This window comes from Vipera ursinii (genome assembly GCF_947247035.1).
Source record: "Vipera ursinii genome assembly, chromosome: 3".
Lineage (NCBI taxonomy): Eukaryota > Metazoa > Chordata > Lepidosauria > Squamata > Viperidae > Vipera > Vipera ursinii.
In genome coordinates, this window is record NC_139516.1 from 82,845,001 (window position 1) to 82,871,817 (window position 26,817).

The following is a 26,817-nucleotide window of genomic DNA, read 5'->3' on the forward strand; positions in this document are numbered from 1 at the left end:
TTATAACGGCGCTGGTTTTAGTCGGGAAGGTGCAGGTCGCTTGTCACTGCCTGCAATCAGCTGCCTGCAATCAGTGCAGGTTCAAGTCCCACCAGGCTCAAGGTTGACTCAGCCTTCCATCCTTCCGAGGTAGGTAAAATGAGGACCCAGATTGTTGGGGGCAATTAAGCTGACTTTGTAATAATGCCGCTTGGGGGGAGGGGGCGAAAGCCCTAACAAGCAGGCATATACATAGAATGAAGGCTACTGCTAAGCTTGTAAGCCACCCTGAGTCTTCGGAGAAGGGCGGGATATAAATGGAATAAAAATAAAAATAAAAATATATGCAAACCGGCCTTTTCCCCAGACCCGAATCTTCTCCAGTGACGCAGGCGCGCGGAGGGCCGGCCCAGAATCCACGCGTTGCCCGGGCCCAAGCGACGAATTGCGCGCTTCCTTGGCAGGCATGGTCGCGGCACTCGACGCCAAAACTTACTGACTTTTCACCGCCACCCCCTAAGGCAGAGGTCTTCAAACTGGGCCGCTTTAAGACTTGTGGACTTCAATTCCCAGAATTCCTCAGCCAGCATGGCTGGCTGAGGAATTCTGGGAATTGAAGTCCACAAGTCTTAAAGCCGCCAAGTTCGGAGACCCCTGTCCTAAGGATTACTGCGGTACGCCTCGTCTGAGGGGAGGGGAGGGAACAGGGAGGGAGGGGGTGTCTTCACGCTAACTCTTGTGTTGTTGTTTTTTAAATTTTTTATTGCCCTCCGGAGCAGGCTCTTGTCTATCCTTGATGGCATTCCCGAACTGCACTGTCTCGTAAGAACGCAGATGGGCGCTTTTTCTGGTGTTGTGCCGTAGCCTGAGAGCGAGAGGCGACCGGCACGTCCGAGAGGGTGGTTTTTTGTTGTTGTTTTGGGGTTTTGTGGTTGTTGTTTTTTTTTTTTTTTGCGTTTCCAGCTCGCTCGGCGTCAGTAAGCCAGCAGCAGCTCGCGCCCGAACGAGCAAGGTGACCACGGCGGCGCGACCCGAGCCTTTCCTCGGAAGGCTTGCCGAGCTTAGAGCACGGAGCAGCGGGCTCGTGAAGTGCGGCAAGGCGTCTTTTCTCCGGGCCCCCTCTTCCCTTCTTCCCGTTCGCCTGGTCTGCGCGCCTCTCCCGTTCCTTCGCCGCCGCGATGCGGCTGCTGTTGATTTCTGCTTCCTCCGCGCTGCCCTCTGGCTGGCAGAGCCCATCTTGAGTTCACGGGTAGAGGGGGGAGTGAAGGCTCGTCGACCCCATCGCCGAAGCCGCCGCCGCCGCCGCCGCTGCTGGAAGAGGACGAGAGCGAACGACCCGGCTCCCCGGCTTCTTCTCCCCCTGGCTGGTGCATCTCCGCCAGGCTGATGGTGAGGATCAAGGCGGTGCTCTTCTGGGCTCTGGTGCACAGTTACTGTGGTCTCTGCGCCTGCATCGAGCTGCTGAAACTTTTGTGGAGCCTGGGCACCAGGCCAGGCAAGACTTTCCAGTGGCTGATCCGAGAGAACCCGCCGGCATGTCTCAGTGACCCTTCCTTGGGCACTCACTGCTATGTCCGGATCAAGGTAATCTTATTTTTATTTTTATTTTTTTATTTTTATTCCATTTATATCCCGCCCTTCTCCGAAGACTCAGGGCGGCTTACAAGCTTAGCAGTAGCCTTCATTCTATGTATATGCCTGCTTGTTAGGGCTTTCACACACACACACACACACACACCCCAAGCGGCATTATTACAAAGTCAGCTTAATTGCCCCCAACAATCTGGGTCCACATTTTACCTACCTCGGAAGGATGGAAGGCTGAGTCAACCTTGAGCCTGGTGGGATGCCAACCTGCACTAATTGCAGGCAGCTGGTGTTACTTAAGGAGGCATCAGCCCACTGCTCCACTGCTCCAATCGGAGCAACAACAACAATAACAAAAAGATAACTGGCTTTCTGGAGGGTACCCGACTTTTGCTTCTCAAGGCAAATGGGCAGTTAGGCTCCATCGCAGCTTAGTTAGGTGGTGGGTTACCAGGCGCTGCTTTCTTGCCTTCTTTAGTTCCTTCGCTTCTACCGGTACCTCTTTTGCTGCCACTAAAACAAAAACAAAAACGTGTAAGGTAGGCTGCATACTGAATGGAGGAGAACCCAGTCCGCTTTGTCATGGACGGAGGTGTGCTAAGAATCTCTCCCACTGCATAGGCGAGTGGGAAGGTTGGACCATGAGGCTGCAGGAATGAATTCAGGGGAGAGAAGGCAATGGTGTGTTGGGTTATCTAGGCTTGCGAACTGACTACTGTCTGTGCTTGGTTTTATGTGCTGAAACAAGAGGCCGCATCTCTCCAGAATAACCCCCTCAGCATTTGTAGGGAAATTAATCTGGCTGGGATAGTGTTTTTCAATGTCTCAAAAGGTAACAGGACTTTGTTTTTCAAAGTCTAGTTGCCTTTTGAAAAAACACCTTTGAGACAGTCTTGACCTGGATGACTTCATAGAGGTTTTATATATTTATATATATAAATATATATATGTATATGCAGCTTTTCCAGAGGGGCTTTGTAACTAGTCTTAGGTCTTTAATGAAGAATTAATGTAGACTCTGCCTCTTGCTAAATGAACCGAGTTATAGTACAATATTGATTCCAATTATAATATGCAAGAAAGATGGTTTTTAAAATATTCATTCATTTATATCCCATTTTTATTATTTTTACAACTAACTCAAGACAGCGAACATGCCCATCATACTTTCCTCCTATTTTCTCTACAACCACGTTGTGAGGTAAGTTGGGCTGGAGTGACTGTGCCAAGGTCACCCAGCCAACTCTAGTAGCTAAGGTGGGACTTGAACTCATAGTCTCCTGCTTTCTACGCCTGTTGCCTTAACCACTAGACCAAACACTCAACTAGTGTAGGTAACTCTTCTGCCTTGCCATTGATGCCATTTTTCCAGCACAGTAGACAAGGAGGAAATGTCATGTAATCTCTTACTAAATTTGAGGAAGCCCCTTGCAAGGCTTGGTTCCAAGGTCACCTTTAGCTTGTCTTGTTTTGTGGTCCCCCACAACTTCAGTAGCAACATATTTTCTAAACACATTAAAACTACCGTACCCATCATCAGCTTAGGTATTGGTGGACTTAGATGATGATTACTTCCCATCTCCATTCACTCTGTCGTTAATCCTTAACCACTGCTGTTATCCTAAAAGATTTAACGTCATCATTTCATGTTTTAAAAAAGTCTAGTTACAATAGTTTTTTACTAGGAGCTGCAGAAGAAAATAGAAATGATAGGGTCAATTGCATCCGATTCTTGGAGACTGCCTGGAAAATGCCCTGCGGTTTTCTTGGCAAAGTGTTTTGGAAGTGGTTTGCTATTGCCTCTTTTCCAGGTCAGTCAGCTGGCTTTGCGTTCTCCTACTTTCTAACCAGAAGCCTTTACCAACTGGCTCTATTACTCTTATATGGTCATAAATTGTAAGAGATTAACAATAGCAGTTAGCCGACAAAGAGAGTTTGGTTCCAGAAATAGGATTCTGCCTTCCATGCTACAGAACTTATATGGCTGAGTCAGCAAAACACAAACTGACCAACCACATCTTGGTTTGGTGTGTTACGCAATGCCAGTTGTATACTTAGTTGATATTTCCGGGTGTCACACATAAACCCAGCAAATTGAGTTTTAATCAGTGAGATATATATATATATATATATATATATATATATATATATATATATATATATATATATATATATAAAGGTAAAGGTAAAGGTTCCCCCGCACATGCGTGCTAGTCGTTTCCGACTCTAGGGGCCGGTGCTCATCTCCGTTTCAAAGCCGAAGAGCCAGCGCTTGTCCGAGGACGTCTCCGTGGTCATGTGGCCGGCATGACTAGACGCCAGAGGCGCACGGAACGCTGTTACCTTCCCACCGTAGTGGTCCCTATTTTTCTACTTGCATTTTTTACGTGCTTTCGAACTGCTAGGTTGGCAGAAGCTGGGACAAGTAACAGGCGCTCACTCTGTTACGCGGCACTCGGGATTCGACCTGCCAAACTGCCGACCATCTGATCGACAAGCTCAGCGTCCTAACCCACTGAGCCACCGCGTCCCTTTCATATATATATATATATATATATATATATATATATATATATATATATATATATTGTGTGATTGCAGCTTTCAAATGGATTGAGGTACATAAAGTGTGGCTTTTTAAGGCTGAGTGTTTCTTAAGTTTCCTTTCAATCATTTTTTTTTAAAAAATTACATATTGACTTCCTCAAGCAAGAAACAGATCAGAGTTACAGTCTTCGGAAATGGGGCAATCAGGGTTTCTTTCTATATTAAAAAGTATAATCTGCTTTCAATAAAGCATCTCCAAATTCAGAGTGAATCAAAATAAATAACCTTGATGACAGTTGGCCACATTTGGCTTTATTTGAGGACTATTTGTTATTTCTCACATCCCTTGCTTTTTCTACCACTTCTAGAAAAGTTTATCTCACGCTATCTTTTGTGACAATTTCCTTGGCATCTTAGAACTAAAGAAGTTACTGAAACAATAGGCCATTTTAAGAACTTTTATTGGATTAGGATACCCTGCAGTGATCAATAGATGTCAAGGAAAAGTCTGCAAGCAGATCTGAATTGTTTCCCATCACATGTGTCTGGTAAATGTTGCATGGATAGCTATGTGTGTATCTTTTTCAGTAAGCTTAATTGCAGCAGCAATGACACACTAATTATTACTTACCTTGCACACTAATTATTCAAACTATGGCAATGCACCAAAAGTGAGCACTGTATCAATGTGCTTAACTACTTCTCTAGTGTTAAATATTTCTTCTAAACAAATAACATCAATATATAATAAAACAGTATGATGTGATTCAAAAAATAAGACATTGCAAATATATCTAATTGCATCAGATATTCAACCTCCTAGTGAATTCAGTGTAACAGCCCTTAATAAAAATGGATATAAAGTTTAGTTTAGTTTTATTTGATTTCTATACCGCCCTTCTCCCTAGGGACTCAGGGCGGTTCACAGGGCATATATAAATAACGATGCAAAAGTTAAAAAGAAATTAAACCAGTGCCCAGTTAAAAAACAATAATACATTACTAAAAACATCAATTTAAAAACCCATAATCCCCCATCAGGCCAGACCAGCTAATTCAAATAAGTGGGTCTTCAGGCCGCAACGGAAGGTTCGGAGGTCTGATGCCATCCGGAGCTCCACCGGCAGTTGGTTCCATAATGCCGGAGCGCGCACAGAGAAGGCCCTCCCCCTGGGGGCCACCAGTCGGCATTCCCTGACCAGAGGCACCCTGAGGAGGCCCTCTCTGTGGGCACATACTGGGCGGAGGGAAGTTGACGCCGGCAGCAGGTGGTCCCTGAGGTAACCCGGACCCATGCCATGTAAGGACTTAAAGATCATGACCAAGACCTTGAACCTCACCCGGAAGACAACTGGTAGCCAATGCAGCTCGCGGAGCAAAGGTGTAACATGGGAGTACCGGGAAACTCCCAAAACAACTCTCGCGGCCGCATTCTGTACCAGTTGGAGCCTCCGAGTGGTCTTCAAGGGGAGCCCCATGTAGAGAGCATTACAGTAGTCAAGGCAAGAGGTCACGAGCGCATGAGTGACCGTACACAGGGCATCCCGGTCCAGATAGGGCCGCAACTGGCGCACCAGGCGAACCTGGGCGAAAGCCCCCCTAGTCACGGCCACTATATGATCTTCCAGAGTAAGCCGTGAATCTAGGAGGACTCCCAAGTTGCGAGCCCTATCCATGGGGGGTAAGAGCTCACCCCCCATAGAAAGAGATGGAACATTTTGAATGTCCCGGGATGCCGGAATGTACAGCCACTCAGTCTTGTCAGGGTTGAGTTGAAGTCTGTTCCTCCCCATCCAGACCCGAACCGCCTCCAGGCAACGGGACATCACAGCGAGGGCATCACTGGGGTGGTTTGGGGTCGAAAAGAAAAGTTGGGTATCATCGGCATATTGATGATACCCAACTCCAAAACCACGAATGATCTCACCCAGCGGTTTCATGTAGATGTTGAACAGGAGAGGCGAGAGAACCGACCCCTGAGGAACTCCACAAACGAGAGACCTAGGGGCCGATCTCTGCCCCCCTGCCAACACCGACTGCGAGCGTCCCAGGAGATAGGAGGAGAACCACTGAAAAACCGTGCCTCCCACTCCCAATCCCCTGAGACGCTGCAGCAGGATACCATGGTCGATGGTATCGAAAGCCGCCGAGAGGTCTAATAGGACTAGGACAGAGGAATATCCCCTATCCCGAGCCCTCCAGAGATCATTCACCAGTGCGACCAATGCCGTCTCCGTGCTGTGCCCGGGCCTGAAGCCCGATTGGTAAGGGTCCAGATAATCCGCTTCATCCAGGACCAGAGGGAGCTGATGCGCCACCACACTCTCAACAACCTTCGCAAGAAAGCGAAGGTTGGAGACTGGACGAAAGTTGTTCAATACAGCTGGGTACAAGGCAGGCTTCTTGAGGAGAGGTCTCACCACCGCCTCCTTCAAGACAGTGGGGAAATAACCCTCACTCAAAGAAGCAGATATAACCGCCTGGAGCCAGCCTCGTGTCCTCTCCCTAGCTGCATAAACCAGCCAGGAAGGGCACAGGTCCAACAAACATGTGGTGGAGCTCAGCCTCCCCATAATCCTGTCCACTTCATCAGGGGTCACAGAATCAAACTCTTCCCAGGTAACATTGACAAGACCGCCCGTGTCCTGATCGCCAGACTCTGCCCAGCTGGAGTCCAAACCGGTCCGAATCTGAGCGATTTTATCCGACAGATGTTGACTAAATTCCTCGGCACGACCCTGCAAGGGATCCTCTCTCACCTCCTGATTAAGAAGTGAGCGAGTCACCCTAAACAGGGCGGCCGGGCGATTATCTGCGGACGCGATGAGGGTGGAGAAGTAATTACACCTCGCCACCCTCATCGCTGCGAGATAAGACCTAATATAGGTTCTTAACCGCAACCGGTCGGGTTCGGATCGGCTAGACCTCCAACAGCTCTCTAGGCCCCGTTTCCGACGCTTCATCTCCCGGAGCTCCACGGAGAACCATGGAGCTCGCTGGGATCTGCACCGGGTCAGGGGCCGCAAGGGTACAACCCGGTCAAGTGCCTCAGTGGCTGCCCTTTCCCAGGCTTCCACTAAGGCATCCGCCGAGTTGTGAGCAATGGAGGCAGGTGGGGACCCCAGCGCCGCTTGGAATCTATCAGGATCCATTAAGCGTCTGGGGCGGTACCATCTAATTGGCTCCGTACCCCCACGGCGGGGGGTGGCAAAACGGAAGACCAGCCGCAGGAGGTGATGATCGGTCCATGACAGGGGCATAATAAATGGAAAGCCCCCACCAAGATCATCCAACCACCGTCTAGATAAAAAAATCAGGTCAAGGGTGTGGCCTCCCTCATGAGTTGGTTCAGAAATTACTTGCGTCAGGTCCATGGCCGTCATGGAAGCCATGAACTCCCGAGCTAGCTCAGATGAACCTCCCAGGGATGGTAGATTGAAGTCTCCCAAAACTATAAGTTTGGGAAACTCAACCACCAACCCCGAGAGGATATCGAGCAGCTCGGGCAGGGCTGCCGCTGTGCGACTAGGCGAAATGTACACCAGCAGCAAGCCCAACTGCGCCCCAGAACCAAATCTCACAAAGAGAGACTCACACCCGACTATCTGAGAAACGGTGGTCTCCCGCAGACATAAGGTCTCCCTAATAGTGACCGCCACTCCCCCACCCCTACCATGAGCTCGTGGCCGGTGTAGCACCCGGAAGCCTGGTGGGCAGAGGTCAACCAAAGGGACCCCACCCTCTGGGCCCAACCAAGTCTCCGTGATGCAAGCCAGGTCCGCATGCTCACCCTCAACTAAATCCCTGACGAGGGGAGCTTTGTTAACCACGGACCTGGCATTCAGGTACACCAGCCGGAGCTCAGGAGGCTGCACATCCTCGCTCCCGGGACCTCGGAGAAGAAGCAGAGGGTCGGAGCGCCTCACCGCTTGCAAATAGCGGAGACGGCCCTCCCGGTAGCGATACGGCCCCCTGTCTATCCGCCTGCTGCCATTCCCCGTCGTGGGAATTGATAATCCCACGACCCGCTCATGAGCCCCGGAGACAATGACACCCCGTTCTCCCCCCGTGCGGTCAGACCCAAGTCTGGCCTGAGCCATGGTTGATTGGCCACCCCCCATAGCCAGACAACCCCTATCTCCCACCCCTCTCCCTAACCCTATAAAAATTTTGATAAAAAAGTAATCAGAGGCCTTCTATTAAATTTGCATTGACGGCCCCTGCCCCTGCCCAGCCATCTCTCAGGGACCCAAAACTCGGGCCCGTCATCGAGGTTAAAAATGTTTAAGGAGGCGGGTCGCACCCAGGAGAGGAGGGCACCCCTGAGGGCGTACAAGTCCGTGCTAGTGTATTGCCACATGAGTCTAAGAAGTCCAGGATAGGCATCCCATTAATTGTCCATGGGAGGATCGAACATGAAGACAGATGTCTGGGTCCCCACCCAACTTCACTGCCACTCAGTTGGGTGCCCCCAGAGACAGGCCGCTCCCCGCCCTCTCACGACGGGTTGAGACTCCGTTCCTGGGGGTGGACCAGGTATCCTCTGGGTAGGCAAACCCCATAGAGCTCCCACCTCTATGAGGCTGCAAATGGAGAAGTCCAGCCACTCTCCCACAGTGGCCGATACCCAGGTATGTCGAAAATCCAAGGGGAGAGGGGGGGGGTAGGCAGGCAGATGATAAGAAAATATGTCCAAGGCAAAAAGGGTAGGCAGGCCAGAATAGAAGGGATAGTCTAAGTCGCCGACGTCGCTGCAGAAGCAGTCCAAAGGCGATGCAGGAGCCCCATGTCGTCCTTGCTCCAGTAAGATGACCCCCGGTCGTCTTCTTCGCCACCAAAGCGGTCCGAAGACGCCGTCGCGGTAGAAGGCGGCCCGAAGCAAGGATAGAGACCAACCATCTCCGCCAAGATGAATAATAGTAGCCCTCTCCGCCGCCAAAACGGCCCGAGGGCGACACCACCACCGAAGCGGGCCAAGGCGGCCTGGGGCAACATGGGAGTCCCGCCGCCGGCGAAAGGGGTCAAAAGCCCAAAAAAGGCACCAAAGCCAGCAGCCGGCCCCCGCAGACGGGGCAACAGTCCCAGAAACGCCGGTGCAGATAGAAGCGGCCCAAAAGCAAGCTGGTAAATTCCCGAAGCGTCCAGAGCATGCCGCCGTCACCGTCGCCGCCAGACTCGGGCCGCCGCCACCGCCGCCACCACCACCAAGCGCGGTCCAAAAGACCATCGCGCGGGCTGCGACCGAGGCCGACGCCCACGCCGTCGCCGCCATCGTCACCGCCACCCGGACAGCCTCACGGGCGTACTCCTCGCCGACAGGCGTCCTCCTCGTCAACCCGAGCCAGCCCGAGAACGCCAAAGCGGCCCGGACAGCCCGAAAACAGCAGGGAACGCCACGCCATACGAGCAGCCCCGGACGATCCGGAAGAGGTAAAACGGCGAGAAGAAGCAGCCGGAGGGCAGCAGGGCCAGCAGCCGGTAGCCAGCAGCCGGTAGCTCGAAAACAAAAGTCCAAATAGATCACTGCCGGCTTCGTCAGCCTCCACGTTGCCTCTCTGCCACTCACCACAAACCCCAATCCCCATCTCAGCAAGCCACGGGGCTTGTGAGGGGCTCCCAAGGGACGCCTATCAGCTGGAGCTCGCGGAGCTCAGCCGAGCACGTCCGCCATCTTGGGCATGCGTAAAGTCATAAATAGTATCAGTCATTAAGGAAAAAAATTCTATAATGGAAAGGATAAATAGTTCAGATTTATACAAGGCTTGCAAAACCACAGAAGGCTGGTCAGAAGTTCTGAACAAAAACCTATTTTCATTTAACATCTCTCTTTTTTTAAACAACTGAAAAATGTTTTATTGCAATGGTAGTTTTACAATAAGTGGCTCTATCATTTATTCTAAACGCAATAGCAGTTATCCCAATCCAGAATCTTACACAAAACAAGTGGTATGATGATCTGTGGTTTTTTTTAGTGTAGGCCCTTGCCGTTCAAAAGACTCCAGATTAACCAAAATAGGGTTGTTCAATACATTTTTGAATGTTTATCTCTACTTAATTTTTTTTAATTCAAGGTAAATTCTTTTCAAAAATATGCAAAACCATATGTGGACATGACAGAAAATAGATGTGAACCCATAGAAGCTAACCACTTAACTACCTCTATCACCACATGGTATGGTTAGTGGGCTTAACTGTTGAGATGAATTTCATAGAACCACTCTTGAGTGTTCCCAGGTAATCCAGACAAGAAACATGATCAGGTGAGCTAATTCAACTTTATTGTAAGGCTACATTAACAGAATCTTCCAAGTCTGAAAGTCATTTACAACCTGAGAAAGGATCCATTCTGAGCCTCTTTCTCCACCCATTATGCAGCTGTGGGCTATCCCTTCTGTTATTTGGCTGCCCCCTAGGCAGCATTTCTTCACCCATCTTTCAAGGTCTTTATCATATACTATTACAGTCATAGAAGATAAGGGATGATGTAAATTATCTAGTCCGTTGCTTGGCCAATGCAGGAATCTGTTACTGTAGTATCCCTGACAGACTACTTTCCAGCCTCTCTTTAAATGACTGTAAGCATAGGAATGTTTATCACTTTCAAGGCAATTAGTTCCATTGCTGATTGCTCTTACCATGACCGGTAGGAATATTTTCTGATACCCAGTCATTTAAATTTTCATCCAGTTATTTAAAAAAAATTCTATGTTCTATGTGACCTTCAAATATTTGAAAAAAGTTACCAAAACTTGCAGTTTTTTTTCCCCTTTTCCAGACTAAACTTATCCTATGCTTTCAAATGCTCCTTGTAGCATTTTCCTTCCGGGCCTTATTGTCTTAAAAGGTCCTTTGTGCTCTCTGAGCTTTTTTATTTCTTGCAGAGATTTCATACCCAAACTAGGTAACATCACCAGTGCTAGTCAATGTATTATTAGTTGTTGTTCTTGGTTGTACACATTCCTATTTGTAAATACCCTTCCTAAATATGTGCGTCCAGAAGTGGGTATGGGGTTTTGTTCTAATAACTTGCAACGCTGTGATTTCTTTAATTATAGCTTATGTAATAAACTACAGCTGAATTCACACATTTTGCCACAATACACTATATTTTATGTCATGTCTGAGTTTGAGTACACACTGACCTGTGTTTGTTTTATAGACCATATTTTGCTGAGTTCGTACAATGCAGTAAACCAGCACTGTATGTTAATACACTGAGCAAAGCAGGGCTATTGTAGGCACTTGAATATGTAAATACTACACTATACATGTAAATATTTGTAGTAAAAAGACTTACAGGAAATAGTTTTGTGAAGAACCACAATGGGGAACAGCCAAGACAAGGATATCTTGTTTAAAATCTGTTGAAGAGATGTCTTAGTCTTAGCTTTCTAATGATCCGATGTGGTAATTACAGTTCTGTACTGTAATTGTACCCCCAACTTCAGTTTGCCATATGAAGGAAGCAGAAGTCAGCTGCCTAGATATCTTGCAATTATCCAGTGCAAAAACCTAGGATACATTTTTACATTGCATCTGGGTGGTAGTCTCTCACAGCTGTCTGATGTCAGCATGCAGTGAATAGAAGCTCTTAAGATAATTGTTAACAGACAAGAATTCACAGTGCCCAGTTGGTGTCCTTATTAGCAGCCTCAGCAGAGAACGTGTTTGTTTGAACTGAAAAGAGTATGAAAAACAACCATGTAAGCTGAGTGAGACAGCAGCTTTTTGAGCATCGCTATGGTCCATAAAAAGCATCCAGAGAAGGAACTATGTTTATCCACAGCAGCAGATTGTGGCACTTTAAATACTAATACAGTACCACTTTGATTTCAAGGGATTTTTGATGAAATGGGCCAGGTGTCTGTCCAGCCATCCCCCCAAATAATGGACAGATGCATTTGAAGAAGTCCAGATGAGGTAGTTCAATTTACATTAATTTTACATTAAGGTCTCATCATTCATAGCTATTATTATACCTTGCATAATGGCACCATTGCACAAATGATGCGAATTATCTCCTTCGGGTCAATATAGTGTAATTAGGTAACTCCCATTATGATGTCATTACGCAAAGGACATACATTGCTGCAAATTGTGTAATTTGTGATATAATGTTCTTGCTGAAGAAATGGACATCTCCTCTCCTGTCAAGTGATGTTTTCCACCCAGGTTTCACCACATGTTTATTATGGCATAACTGTGCATGGCCTACAGCTAACTTTATCCAGCACCTGGAATGTTACAGTGACATTGGGATAAATTATCTTCAGAAAATAGAGGCAATTGTGTCTCTTATGAACTGTAGCTATTCACAAAACAAATTTGGGGTAATAATATTTCCAACAACTTTACGGATTTCCTGGAATAGAGATAATCCAGGCTCACTATATTTACCTTCTTGACAGATTCTTTAGGCAGCCACCACAGTAACAAATTTTTGCAGATATTTCACCTCAGATTTTTGCAATGCTTTCACTGTGCAATAATTCAGAAGGGGAGTTTGCTGACAGTATTTGAAGGAAAATAGATTGGTGTTCAGAGGTTTCCCGAGAGGTGTCAATCAATTGGATTTGGGGAGCAGCATTGTCTCCACTTTTTTGGTCCTCCTCAGCTATTGGTTCTGGGTACCTGATGGAAGGAAGAAACCTTGTGTTTATGAGGTAATAAAAACGTGTTGAATGGATTCTGGTCTCATGTTAAGCCGTGGTTTATGTTATTAAGGTTTTATTTTTATTTTATTTATTTTTATTTTTATTAATTCCATTTACGGTATATCCCGCCCTTCTCTGAAGACTCAGGGCAGCTTACAAGCTTAGCAGTAGCCTTCATTCTATGTATATGCCTGCTTATTAGGGCTTTCATACACCCCCCAAGCGGCATTATTACAAAGTCAGCTTAATTGCCCCCAACAATCTGGGTCCTCATTTTACCTACCTCGGAAGGATGGAAGGCTGAGTCAACCTTGAGCCTGGTGGGATGCGAACCTGCACTAATTGCAGGCAGCTGGTGTTACTTAAGGAGGCATTAGCCCACTGCTCCACTAAGGCTATGTTATGCATGCATAACATATGGATCCTGTCTTTTCCATGGAAGTCAGTCCCCAGTTGTTTTCCCATCGACAACCCTGTGAGATGGATGGATTTAGAAAAGTAGCTGGCCCACAGTAAACCCACTATGGCTGAACAGAAACTTAAACTAGGATTTCCCCAATCTAAGCCCACAGTAGTTTACAAAACACACTAAGGACCTCGTTTGCAGTCTCCTGGCACCCTAAAGTTATATTTGACCACAAAATGGCTGATTTTTTGCAGGTTAACCCCTCCTCTAAAGTAAGGGTCCAAAGAGGAGCAGGAGACTCTTACTGTATGAGACAAAATGCCACTATTTCTATCCTTAAAATCCTGCAAACCCTCAAATCAGCCCAATATAGTGCCGCTGAAATGTGGCCATTTTACTGCTGAGTGTTAGTGATGGAATGTTGTTTTCTTCCCCTATATTTCTATTTCATCTCCCCCTGTACAATTGTGTGTCGGCATTCACTATAGTATTAGTTAAATTTTTGGGTCTTCTGAGTGTTGGTTTGCTCTTGTGTGCTGCTGGGAGTTACTCAGATTGAGGCAGCTGGTAAATGTTGTAAAGTAAATAAGGGTCCAGTTTTCAGGATGTGTAGATGTGAGGATAGGGTATACAAATCAGAATAACTACATTTTGGGTGACATAAGTAACAGTTTTAAAAGCTGATTCTATAGAAAATGCATCAGTCTTTTTCATGCCACAGATCTTTTTGGTGCCTTTGTGGGAAGCCAGTATAATACTGTTGCTGTTGCAGCCTCCTACTGAATACTTAATCACAGATGCGTTTAATTTTGCAGAGTCCACGTTACAGAATGCTAGAGGGCAGTGTTTGCAAAATATTGTCACTGGTACCCATTAGCTCTCTTTTTCACACAGTGCTTTTGCAATCTGCCATTTTTCTTTAAACCAATTCCCCTCTAATCTGGTTATTTCATTGGTGCAAAGTCACAATAAAGCCGTCAACCCTGAAATGTGCTTCTGATCCTCTGCTCGTTTACTTCCTGGAGGTACTTTGATAAATTTCTACAAGAGCTTATTTGTGGGAGCAGCACTAATTAAATTAGTAATTGTGGAGCATCTACCTTAGATGCAGTAGGGAGAAATATTCTCACAAATATAGTAAATCTGTTGTGTCACTTTGATATGTATTTACATCTGTATGAACTAAAATTTAAATGAAAAGGGAGACTACGTACACCATTTAAGAAGGTACCTGCTTAGAGTAACAATAAACCAGTACCAGATACTGCAGCTCAGATTACACACGTGCACAGACAAATGGCAGATGCAGACTAAGAACCAAGAGAACAAACTACATTTAAAATCTAAATAATACAGGAAAATCTTGATCCATTTGCATGCTACTTGACTACGAATGTTGCCAATCTAGTTTGTTATTGTTGTTTTTCTCTATAAACATATAAATATTATATAAAAGGTAAAGATAAAGGTTTCCCTGTCCAGTTGTGTCCGACTCTAGGGTATGGTGCTCATCTCCTTTTCTTGACCAAGGGAGCCAGCATTGTCTGAAGACTGTTTTCCATGATCATGTGGCCAGCATGGCTATACGCCAGGGGTCTTCAAACTTCACCCTTTTATGACTTGTGGACTTCAACTCCCAGAATTCCTCAGCCAGTGTGCCTGGCTGAGGAATTCTGGGAATTGAAGTCCACAAGTCATAAAAGGGCCAAGTTTGAAGACCCCTGCTAAGTGCATGGAACGCTTTTTACCTTCCCACTGAAGGGATATTTATTAATGTACTCGTATTTGTATGCTTTTGAACTGCTAGATGGGCAAGAGCTGAGACAGGAATGGGAGCTCACCCTGTCATGTGGCACCTATGTCTCGAACCTGGACTGTCAGCTTTCCAGCTGACCAGCTCATCATCTTTTAACCGCTGAGGCTTCACCCCTCCTAAGTATATACATAAATATAAAAACGCAATCTGTCTTCCCTTCCCTTTTCAGGATTCTGGGCTGAGATTCCACTATGTAGCTGCCGGAGAAAGGGGTAAACCTCTTATGCTGCTTCTTCATGGCTTTCCAGAGTTCTGGTAAATTCCCTGCTTGCTTGCTTTCTTACTCTAATTGATATGACCTGCATTTCTACTTTTATGTACTGGATCAATAATCCTGTTTTCAACTGAGGATCCTGCTCCATTGAGTGACTGGAAAACAACACCCACCCACCTCACTGCTGTTTATCTAACCAATTTAATGGCATGGAATGCTTTTAGTCACACCGTTAATATAAATAGTACTATTATGTTGCTTCAGCACACCGTAGTGACAATATTAAAATAATTTAGAAAGTTAAGAGGACATACAGTAATTATAGGGAAATCACAGCATAAAATGCTCCTGCTAAAAACATAGTATTTGTGCAGTTATTATATTTTGTTTAGAAGATTCCATTACTGAAATTACAAGATGAAATAATTACCTCTTAATAGGAGTATAACCCTGGAAGAAATTCTTCATTTTTAGATGAAGTAAGCTAAAATTAAATTAGTTTTGCAACAGCAACCTGTGTGTGTAACTGATTTAAAAGCTAATGTCCCAAGGCAAAATTTAGAGCAAGTTTAATAATCAGTAAATGTGCAGAAGATGTGAAGATAAAAATTGCCTGCTTACTGTTGCTTATGTATCTATAATGCACATGCAATGAGAGCAATACTTTTAATCCTGTACTGAGTTCATACATAATGCATAGGAGTTGTAGGGTTGTGCAAATCCTTCAAAAATGGGTGCTTCAGAATATGTGGGAGCCTGTATGAAACAACTAATTCTGAATCTTTAAAGCCATAGTGTCTTTTTTCCAAGCTCTCATGTTCCTTTGAATGGTGCTTCTCACTGTGTCTAGACATGCGTGTATACTCAACCACTTCACTTCATTGTGGGGAAAAAACCTGTTGCTACCACAAGAACAATCGAATGCAATTTCCAAGGTAGCTACACAAAACTGGAAAAAGTTCTTCCTGTGTGTTCTGATACCCCTTTTGAAGAATATGTACAGTTCTCCTGGAAAAGTCTTATTGGAGCATTACTAATGGAGTTCTTGCATTAGGATCATCTAGCAGGGCCCTGAGTTAGAAGTGTGTTACTCAGTCCCAAGAAAAGTGGTGGTGATGGTGTGTGTGTGATCCACTAGGGTACCTTCATTATGGAATGTTCTTCCTGAAGAAATTCTCTTGGCACCTATATTTAAATATTGCTCTACTGCTTTATACTTATATTTGCATTAGTATATGAATTTTTGATGAGACAAAAGCCAGCATGGGACTATTTTAGATACATAAACAAATCAAAGAATAAAGGCAGGCTGAGAGAAAGCTCTTGGCTCAGTTTCTTCTCAGTTGCTACAAAGACTGTTGCTCAGACCTTTCTGTGCCTATAGGGGAAAACATCATTTTCTAGTGCTGTTCACATTTTCATCCAGGCTGAGATTTAAGTAGCTTTACTTTATGGTATTTGTATTCCCAGCAGTGGTCGTGTCACTGGGAAAAACATGACTTCAGTATAAATGTGTATTCTGTATATCAGGATTCTGCACTAAAACTATATTGATGATGATGATACGCTGATGCTCAAGATGCCAATATTGGGGATGAGTTGATTTCCAGAAATAGTACCCTTGGGTATTCATGAAACAATTTCTCCTTGAGAAAGCAAAGGCATTTCTAAAAGATATTTCTAGAATATTGCTCTATTCACCATGGTAACCAAGAAAACAACACTTTGGACACATACTGTATATTGTCTGTGTTCCCTCAAGATTTGCTAGAATATGAGCCTATCGCCACACAAAGAACAGTATCAGATTCCAGTCACATCTTCAGAATGGATCTACTGTTTTGGGGAACATTCTAGAAATCTCCAAATTCAGCAATGTAGTCACATTTTCCACTTGTAGGCTTGGGATTTCTTTAGCCATTGCATGATGGAGTATAAAACATGTTTGATGGCCTCACACCTTACATCCTGCCCAGTTAAGAGATTGGGATAGGAGATTCTGAATTTATCAATGGGAGAGATAAGAATATTTATCCTGTTACAAAGAGATTTGCACAAAATACTATATATATACATATATACATACATATATATACATATACATATATATATATATATATATATATATATATATATATATATATATATATATATATACATACATACATACATACATATATATATGTGTGTGTGTGTGTGTGTGTATAATCTACAGAGAAACACATGCTACTTAGTACTATATCTCTATTATATACAGAAAAGTTAGCAGGTTTTGAGAGATACCCAAGAAAATGATTTCTGTATTTCTTATATCCTTGATATATAAAGCCCAACCTTTTTTATTTGTGCTATTCCTATAGCCCATTCAATTTTGATTGTCCTGCGAAACTTGAATAGCACTATTCATTAATAGTTAACAAATATTGCAAATAAATAATTACACAATAGCACTATTCATTAATATTCATTAATAGATAACAACGCATCATCCCTTTGTTTATGTAATTCATTTCCCTGTATCATTTTGTGATAGTTTTTCCCAAGTATACTGTACAAGTGGTAAAAATGCTCTAACAGTTTTGATCTTCATAGAATAAGAAGGGCACAGTACACACTACACAGTACACAGTCCAACAATCAAACTAGTCTTCATCTGAACCCACACAGTAAAAAATCCTTTTCTGGGTGATTGATTTCACTTTGACCGCTGGGACATTTTTCCATAACATTCAATGAAAAATTTCTTTCATTGGAAAGGGATAGCTGAAATCAACTGAATAATGTTAAGCAAGCATTAATAAAATCTTGGAAAGTTTGTGCTGAAGTTAATTTGTTTCACATTTGATATGTTCCATTGATTACGGTATGTGAACATGTTACTTTTGTTTTCCCTCTGAAAAATAATTCTTTTCCCAACAAAATGCTCTTAAGACCTAATATTTCTGGCCCAGATATTTCCTTTGTGTGCATTGTTGTTGGTTTTTGAAAGGAAGAAAGATAAAGAAAACAGCTATCTTTGCATCTTATTGCTGTCACTTTTTCAAGATCCCCAGGGCTACTGAAAGCCATTAATATCTCAGCACTTACCATCTTTTTGGCTATATTTATTTTCAGAGAGATCATGAGAGTACTTTGGGGAAAGGGAACTATTAGTCCAGAAAGAATCTCCCTCAAAAGGAATTACAATCCAAGCTGTATAGATCTCCCTTAATTATACCTGACTGTATAAGATTCAATGAAAGTGATTGGAAATGGAACTCCTGTGCCTGAGTCTTCAATGGCAGTATTGCAAGGAATAAAATAATGTTCGTTGGATGATAAAATACTGTATCATTGCAAAATTTATTTTGTATCCAGGGAATATATTAGAAACACATCTGCAGCTAATGCTAAATCAACCAATCCTGCTAAAATATCCAAAGCTCCTTTGATCAACTTAAACCTACTCTTTTTATGTTGTCAAATTGGTTTCAGGTTGCATCTCTCCGGTGTTCCAATTAAAAATATGTATGCATTTCAAGCTAGAGAGAGGTGTGTAGATATTATTTTAATAGATTCATGTTGTGTATAATCAGGTTGTGATTTATTCAACAAGACAATAGTTTTAAAACACTGATTTGGTTTATGTATGAAATGAACTATGATTCCATCACATTCAGCTAAACATTGATAGTGACAATCATTACAAGAAAGCATCAAGTACAGGTATTCCTTAGTGACCATTCAAAGTTTCAACAGCACTGAAAAAAGAGACTTATGACCATTTTTCACACTTATGTCCGTTGCAGCATCCTCCATGGTCACAGGATTTACATGTAGATGCTTGACAACTGACTCATATTTATGACAGTTGAAGGGTCCCAGGATCATGTGATCCCCCTTTTGTGACCTTCTGACAAGCAAAGTCAATGGGGAAGCCAGATTCACTTAACAACTGTGTTACTAGCTTAACAACTGCAGCGATTCACTTAACAAGTATGGCAGGAAAGGTCACAAAATGGGGCAAAGTTCTCACCTAGCAACAGAAACTCTTGTGGTTGTAAGTCGAGGACTACCTGTAATGCAGGTCTTTACAGTTTGATTCTGTTCTGATTTCACAGGAGTTTTATATTTTTAAAATTTTATTAACTAGCACAAGTATTCTTACTGTCTTCAGTTTTATGATTCCATTTTGTCCTTCCTACATGAACACCTTTTGCAAAGAAGGTGAGAATGGCTTAAAAACATTAAATAGTATGAAGCAAAACTTTCTTCTTCTTCTTTGCTAGGTACTCTTGGCGACATCAAATGCGCGAATTTAAGAGTGAATATCGAGTTGTGGCCTTGGATTTGAGAGGTTATGGAGAAACAGATGCTCCCTCCCACCGAGAGAATTACAAGCTAGATTGTCTGATTACAGATATAAAGGATATCTTGGAGTCTCTTGGTGTGTGAATTGCAGCCGTGCTGCCCAATTTATTATAATCCTGGAAAAGGGAGTAGCTAGATAATAATATATTTCCTTTAACAAAGTCCATCGTATATTCTTCTCTTGCTATAAATTTAGTTCCTACAATTCGTTGTTTCTTTTTAAAAAATCTTGGGGATTTTTAGTTATTTAATTAATTTTGTATATCTACAGCTCACATGCCAATGCTTAAATAGGTGTGGAATGGTCTTTCCAGACAGTGAAGCTCCAGAGCTTAAACCAGTCATGCTGTGAATTGGATAGTCGTGATGTAGACTGAAGGGATAGACAATTTTATTTTTCTTGCAATTTGCTCTCTTCTTGAAAATGAGCTCTAGCATTTTGGACTGAGGGGAAAAGCCAAATATCACCTCACTACCTCTTCCCATCATAGGGAAGTTCTGCTGGATTCTGGTTTTCTCCCACAAAATGTTAGAGTTGATGCCAATTAATCTCTTGTTAGCTAAAAACAAAAGAAAAAGGTTTTGAATGTTTTTGCTAATTGGAATGCAGATTAGGGAAAATACCTGTAACACAGTAATTATGTTTGTTTATGGTCAGAATCTCATTTAATGCAACCTCATACTTTAGGATAACATTCTCATTGAGCACTTTCAGACTTAATAAATTTAGTGTGTGATATAATTGTTTTTATATACTATCAAACCACCCACAACAGTTCCTCTCACCCAGAAACAGTGTAAACTAGAACATTTCTCCAATCTCCATAATTAAACTAAATGTTCAGTCGGTGCACAAATGCATATCCACTATGTTATTTTGTTTGAGGATAAGCCATATTAGAAAAAAATACAGAAAAAGAGTGAGAAGTTGATGTTATGAGGGCAGGAGATAAAAGAAAATATAAGGAAACCAACAAAGGACAAAACTAAAGGTTTATCCTCATGTACTATTAATCATAGCAAGAAGATGGCCCGCTCTTTTTTTTTAAAAAAAGTCAGATGTGCATGGTCACCTTTGATTTATTCCTTGCCTACCAACTTAAATTGACATATAGCCATCCTGATTTAAAAGTAGTGTTTTTAATTCTTCTTCTGCTATATATCTTGCCATATACATGTTCTACAATGCTTCATTGATAATGTTGCTGATGGGATTTGCCCAGGCTCTATTGATTATCTGAAGCTTAGGGATCGCTGCTGCCCATCATCTACTTTAGTCAATTGAAATTTCCACATAATATATTTTAATAAGATAGGTTAGGTATAGATTAGCTTAACTGTACCTATGTACATTTAACATTTCCTCTTAATTTTAAGATATGTAGTAGTTAGTTTTGACACATTTTGGCCAGATCCAACCAAACTCCATTTTTACCAAGTACTGTATGTTCATGTTATTTTATTCAAGTAAGTAATCTTAATTTAAAGACTATCTATGAAGCCAACATCCACAGCCTACCAGCAAAAAGCACATAAAATGTTCTGATATACACATAACATTTTATTGAGATAAGTATAGTTTGAGGCACATAGAATATTTCATGCCTAAATAATTCCTGATATCTTTAACTTAAGTCAGCAGTTCTGAAATCTTGGGAGATAATAATTTTGAAGATTTTTTTAAATAAAAGGTATTAACAAACTACTAAAATATATTGGTTTTTAAAAGATACAGTTAAATCTCACCACAAACATACCACATCTATACCTACAGTTCCATAAAATAAATGGAAAACTTAGATTTAATCAAATAAGGGCATTTTTTTCTTTTTTTTAACTCACATGGAAGACTGAAACAATATAAAACAAGTTAGAGGCAGACTAGAAAGGAATGGTGGCATATATGTTCTTAATGTACTGCTACTACAGCTTGAATTACTATTTCTTGAATTAATATCATTCATGGTCCTATATATTTAGACAAAATATAATTGTCCAAACAATATACCATGCTCCAAAATGACATTGGATTTGTATTGTTTAAGCAATATTCAAAGGATCATCTCAAACTTTTTCTGACTGAATCATTTAATTATGATCACGATTGAATTAGATCATCATAAGTCAGTGTGTTAAACCTGATATTATATGAGTAAAGTTTTGTAGCTAATTAATATTAATTCATTCTTTTCTACTTAATTTTTTGCAAACCATTTTTAAAACCAGCTGGTAAATAGAATTATAAATATTCTCTAGTTACAAAGGATGAAAGTAGAAATTTCAGGCACATTAGAAAACATACTGAAATTTCCCACCTTGTTCTTGCTAGGTTGTTAGCTATGATTCTTGAAAAGTTTATTAATAGATCACCTACGTCTGGTGGTGTAAATCATTTGCCAATGGGGAAAATGTGAGATATTGTTCGCAAGTATACTGCAAAATCCACTGTCATTTCCTTTGATGTGTTAATTTATTTGGGTGTAACTGTTGATAAACATCTGTCAAAAATCTATTTTTAAACAACAGGATACAGCAAGTGTGTGCTGATTGGTCACGACTGGGGTGGAATGATTGCTTGGCTAGTTGCTATTTGTTATCCAGAAATGGTGACAAAGCTTATTGTTGTGAATTTTCCGCATCCCTCAGTTTTCACAGGTGAGTTTTTTTAAAAAAAAAAACTGCATCATTAAGACATGCAGTGCAAATATTTCTAAAAAATAGCAGCTTGCATTTGGCCATCGTTATCATTTATATATGTCCTACATTTACTTCAATTGGAGAGGTGAAAGAATTATTAGGCCAAAGTCACTAGGGCAAAGTTATATGGTAATTTGAAGTTGCATCTGCCTGGTTACAAGAGTCATAAATAGGAAATTGTTTAGTTCAGCAACTGAAGCAAAATAAACAGGAATGAAATATACAGGACTTACATACATTGCTTTATCCCATAATTTCTTGAATGTGCTGAAAAACTGACAAAAATCCTGTTTGCCTGGAAAAAAATACAGAAATGTAGAGTACTTTAGTTTCTCCAGGTTTATGCTTGTCCTGATTAATAGCTGTGCATTCTGTATTTGTATGTATGTATAAATATTTGACTGTATGTCAGGGGGGAATGTGTGAGTATAAATGTACTGAAAGATGTCCTTCCCTCCAGATATGTCAAGGCTGTAGTTACCAGAATACTGATGGGGAATTCGGGGAACTATCATCCAAACACATCTGGGAGGCACCAGATCAGGGAAAATTGTTTTAAGACCTGTGAATCCTATCACCAACTTTGGGTTCTCCCAGATCTCATAGTTGTTGTTCTAGGGGAGAAAAGGAAGCAGTAATATTGAAAGTAAATAAATGTGGAAGTATGTATAATATAAAAATATTCATAGGTAGATAAACAGATGAAATGCTGCTGCTTTCAGTTTGATGTTATAATCTGTTTCCTAACCTTGATGCCTTTCAAGTGTCTTCAGCTCCAGAATTCTTAGTAATGGTGACACTGACTGGAAAATTCTTGTATTGAAGCTCATGTATCTCAAAGGGTCTCCCGGAGAAATCTGGTTTAAATTGTTTGACCTATGAGCTGTTTTTTTTTCAATTCTTAGGAATATAGAACACCACTATGGAAGTGAGTTCTGGAGGGATGTGGCATGTAACACATCTCCCTATCTCTCGAGTAGCAATTTTTTTCCAGATTTAATTTCAATCTCTTTATTATTTCTTCCAACTTGGAATAATGTTGAAAACAAATTATGGAAGTGCACTTGGAACTCTGTCCATCTATCCATCAGCAGGATAACTGTGAAAACTAAATAGAACAGGGCCAAGTTTGGTATAAAGCACAAAGTCAGCAAAAGAAATATTGAATGCAAAAATGGTCCATATACTACTTGGGGATGTAGGGGGAAATGATCCCAGTGCTTCCCTAGAGGAGAGGTATTTGGGCAGCAGTTGAGAATAATTACACAGGACATAATCTAGATTAAGAATTTATATTTCTGTTGCAACCCTTTTTTTGGATTCTTCCTATTTCCTCATCACCTTTACCTTTGTTATCAATTCCTTTAAAAAAGCCTAAACAGGGTCTCAATGTGCGAAATTATATTTCAGCTGTTTTTGCTTCTCTAGGAAGAAAGGTATTTGACGTATGAATTGGGGATCCAATCTTGATTATAGTAATAATAAGATGCACTGAATATAATTGGATTTGTATCTTGGTAAATTTGTACAGAATTGAGCTAGTCACATTAAGAATTCCTTGTTTCAAAAGATTAGTAATACAAAGACCATCGTTTCTCATTTTAACTCATGGTTTTCTTTTTAAGAATACATTATGCGGTGTCCATCACAGATGATTAAATCTGCCAACTACTATTTCTTCCAAATGCCATGGTTTCCGGAACTTATATTTTCAATAAATGATTTTAAGGTGGGTATGTTTAAAGAATGGGTTCCATGCACTATTGAAGGAAAAATATGCAGATATGAAAGGTATGCTTTGAACACTCATTAAAATTTTGCAGTTAAAATACATACATGAAATATTCTTTTTGTGCCATGTGGATATATGTATACTTCATATGCACAAAGCCAAGTTTGCTGTTCTTTTATCTGAGAGTAAGTCTGACTAAGTAAGTAACTCAGAAGCCCATATTCTGTCCTCTGGATTACAACAGCCTGTTCTACGTGAGACTTCACTTGAAGGGGCAGAGAGGCGCTATAGGCAGGTGTGCCGGCACGTAGACAGGCAAATAATCAACAGTTTCTGACTTCTTGCCTGCTTCCTCATTGACTTTGTTGTGGGAAGCCAGCTGGGATCATTGGAAATCATGATTACGTGACTGCAGCCCACTGTGACATAGTAATTGTAAGCCAGGCACTGAGGATCCAGTTCATGAACACATGACAGTGGAATGCTGTGACAGCCAGAACTTCAAAAACTATTCTTAAATTCCCCCTTGTTCGGTGCCATCGTAACTTTCTTCAGTCTCCGAACGAGTGGTCATAACCCGAAAACTATCTGACTTTACAATAGCTTTAATGTGAAACATTAATAACTATCAATGAAGCTTCTAATTCTACTACTGATTGAGAAAATCCTGACAATTTCCTCAGGTGGCTTCCTGCTGGCAGGAATACTTGCTTTGTCCTGGTTCCTTCTCATCCATCCTCCCTGGTGGATCTGAGAGATTATTTTGCCCTTTCTCCAAACAATGTTTTTTTCTTCACAATGAAACAAATGGCAATGAGATTAGGATTAAGAGGGCAAACCATATTGACATCTGCTCTTTGGCTAGTTGGAGAGAGTGCTCCTGAACTACCATAGGTTCCACAGCAATCAATGCAGAAGATTTTTGTGGACAGCACAAGTGTTGTTTTAAGGGTTTGGGTTGAAATCTGCTGCTATGTCTTTTTTTAAATATCAATATATTTCTGCAAATTTTGAAAGTCTGTTGAACCTGCCAATGTCTTTCCCTTGTGGGGTTACACTTGGATTGCATGACACTCAACCCTTAATAATTTGGGGCAGCTTTTAAAATCTTTTATTTATTTGCTTATATATTGATACAGGTGTTGAAAAACATCTTTACCAGCCATTCCAGTAGAATTGGAAAGAAAAGCTGTGGGTTAACAGCAGAAGACATTGAAGCTTATCTTTATGTATTTTCCCAACCAGGAGCACTAACTGGTCCCATTAATCACTATCGAAATCTTTTCAGGTCAGTTCCTCTTACTGCATCAAGCTAATAAATCCATCTTTATTTTTCATAAATACACTGTTACCTTCAAGACTTATTGGAATTTGATGACACAGAATAACGTAACTAAGACCCATAATCATGTGCTATGGGCCTCAAATGCAACATGCTGTTTTACAGCAGCCAGGTCAATGCATGAGGGTTCACAATTCTGAACAAGTATGATAGTCCCTTCCGTTGTCAGTTCTGAGCAATTAGTTATTTATATACTTATATATCATAATATTAACGTCGTGCATTAATCCTTGTTTAGTGACCACAACTGGGACTGGCAACTCAGTACGCAAAGCAGTTGCTAAATGAAATTGTGATTGTGCTTATGATCTTACTTCATTTTTCCTTTCCTTTATGTATCCGCAAAGAACATAAATGTGAGGATTGATCATAAAATTGCTTCCTCACCACTGAAGACACTGCAGATAGTCAATGTACAAGGCAGGCCCTAAATGAAGACTACCTGTATATTAAAAGCTGCTGCATTTTTGCAATAAGGCATTAAACATTAGTTGTGCATGTGTTCTGATATATAAATTCCATACAGCTTAATGGAATGTTCTTAATGTTACTGATTTCATATACCGCTAAGGGTCAAAATACTTAATGCTAAAAATAAAAATAAAATTTTCAGATCAGTCACTAACTCTAAAATGCAAAGGTCTGAACCAAATCTATCATGTGCATTATTTGGTGTCCCTGGAGAGGGACTTGTTTGATTTATAGTACAATGAGAATGCAAGTGCACGTCTGCATCCATTTTAGCTACAAATGTAAACTTGTGATTTATAACTAAACCGAACTTTTTTCCTTTTTTTTTTTAAAAAAAATTCTTTTTAAAGTTGTCTGCCACTGCAGCATCATGAAATCACCATGCCTACTCTATTGGTATGGGGAGAAAAAGATCCTTTCATGGAGGTCGAGATGGCGGAAATCACAAGGATTTATGTAAAAAAACACTTTCGACTTACTGTTCTGTCTGAAGCCAGCCATTGGCTCCAAGAAGATCAGCCTGACATTGTGAACAAGTTGATATGGACTTTTCTAAAAGAAGAGTCAAGAAAAAGAGAGTGACTCTTTTGACAGGACAACTCAAATGCTAAAAGATCAAAGTTCAATGTAAGCAAGGTCACGTTAACAGCAAAATGTTAGACTGAACCATGCTAGAGAAGATATTTTCAATGTACTGTATATATTGATGCCAATATTCTTACCAGGGTGTTGTAAGACTATGTAACATTAATGTTGGTTTTACCTGTATTGTGTATTTTGCACATGGAACACTTGCCTTAAAATGTTTGTGCTTGTACAGTAAGGAACTCATAGAAAGTTGCTTAGTTTTGGTTACTTAACTTGCTTTAAGATGTGTGGTGCCTTTTATGAATTTATAATTATCTCAGTGCAGGGGTACGAGTTGTAAAAGAAACAATTATTGGTAAAATGATCAATTTTCATTCTACTGGTTGGAATTTTTTTAACTATATTTTTATCATTAAAAATGTTAATAGATCTTT

The 26,817-nt window shown here is 41.6% G+C and overlaps 1 protein-coding gene across 1 annotated transcript; it reads left to right on the forward strand.

Annotated features, from left to right (window-relative positions):
- Positions 1 to 1,332: 1,332 nt before the first annotated feature.
- On the forward strand, positions 1,333 to 26,377 carry EPHX4 (epoxide hydrolase 4; the record flags this gene model as incomplete). The annotated part of the gene is made up of 7 exons (XM_083357986.1): positions 1,333 to 1,563; positions 15,159 to 15,244; positions 19,472 to 19,629; positions 22,080 to 22,208; positions 23,876 to 23,979; positions 25,122 to 25,270; positions 26,146 to 26,377. Exons 1-7 carry the CDS (start codon positions 1,366 to 1,368, stop codon positions 26,375 to 26,377), a joined length of 1,056 nt encoding a protein of 351 aa, XP_083214112.1. The 5' UTR covers positions 1,333 to 1,365.
- Positions 26,378 to 26,817: the final 440 nt, after the last annotated feature.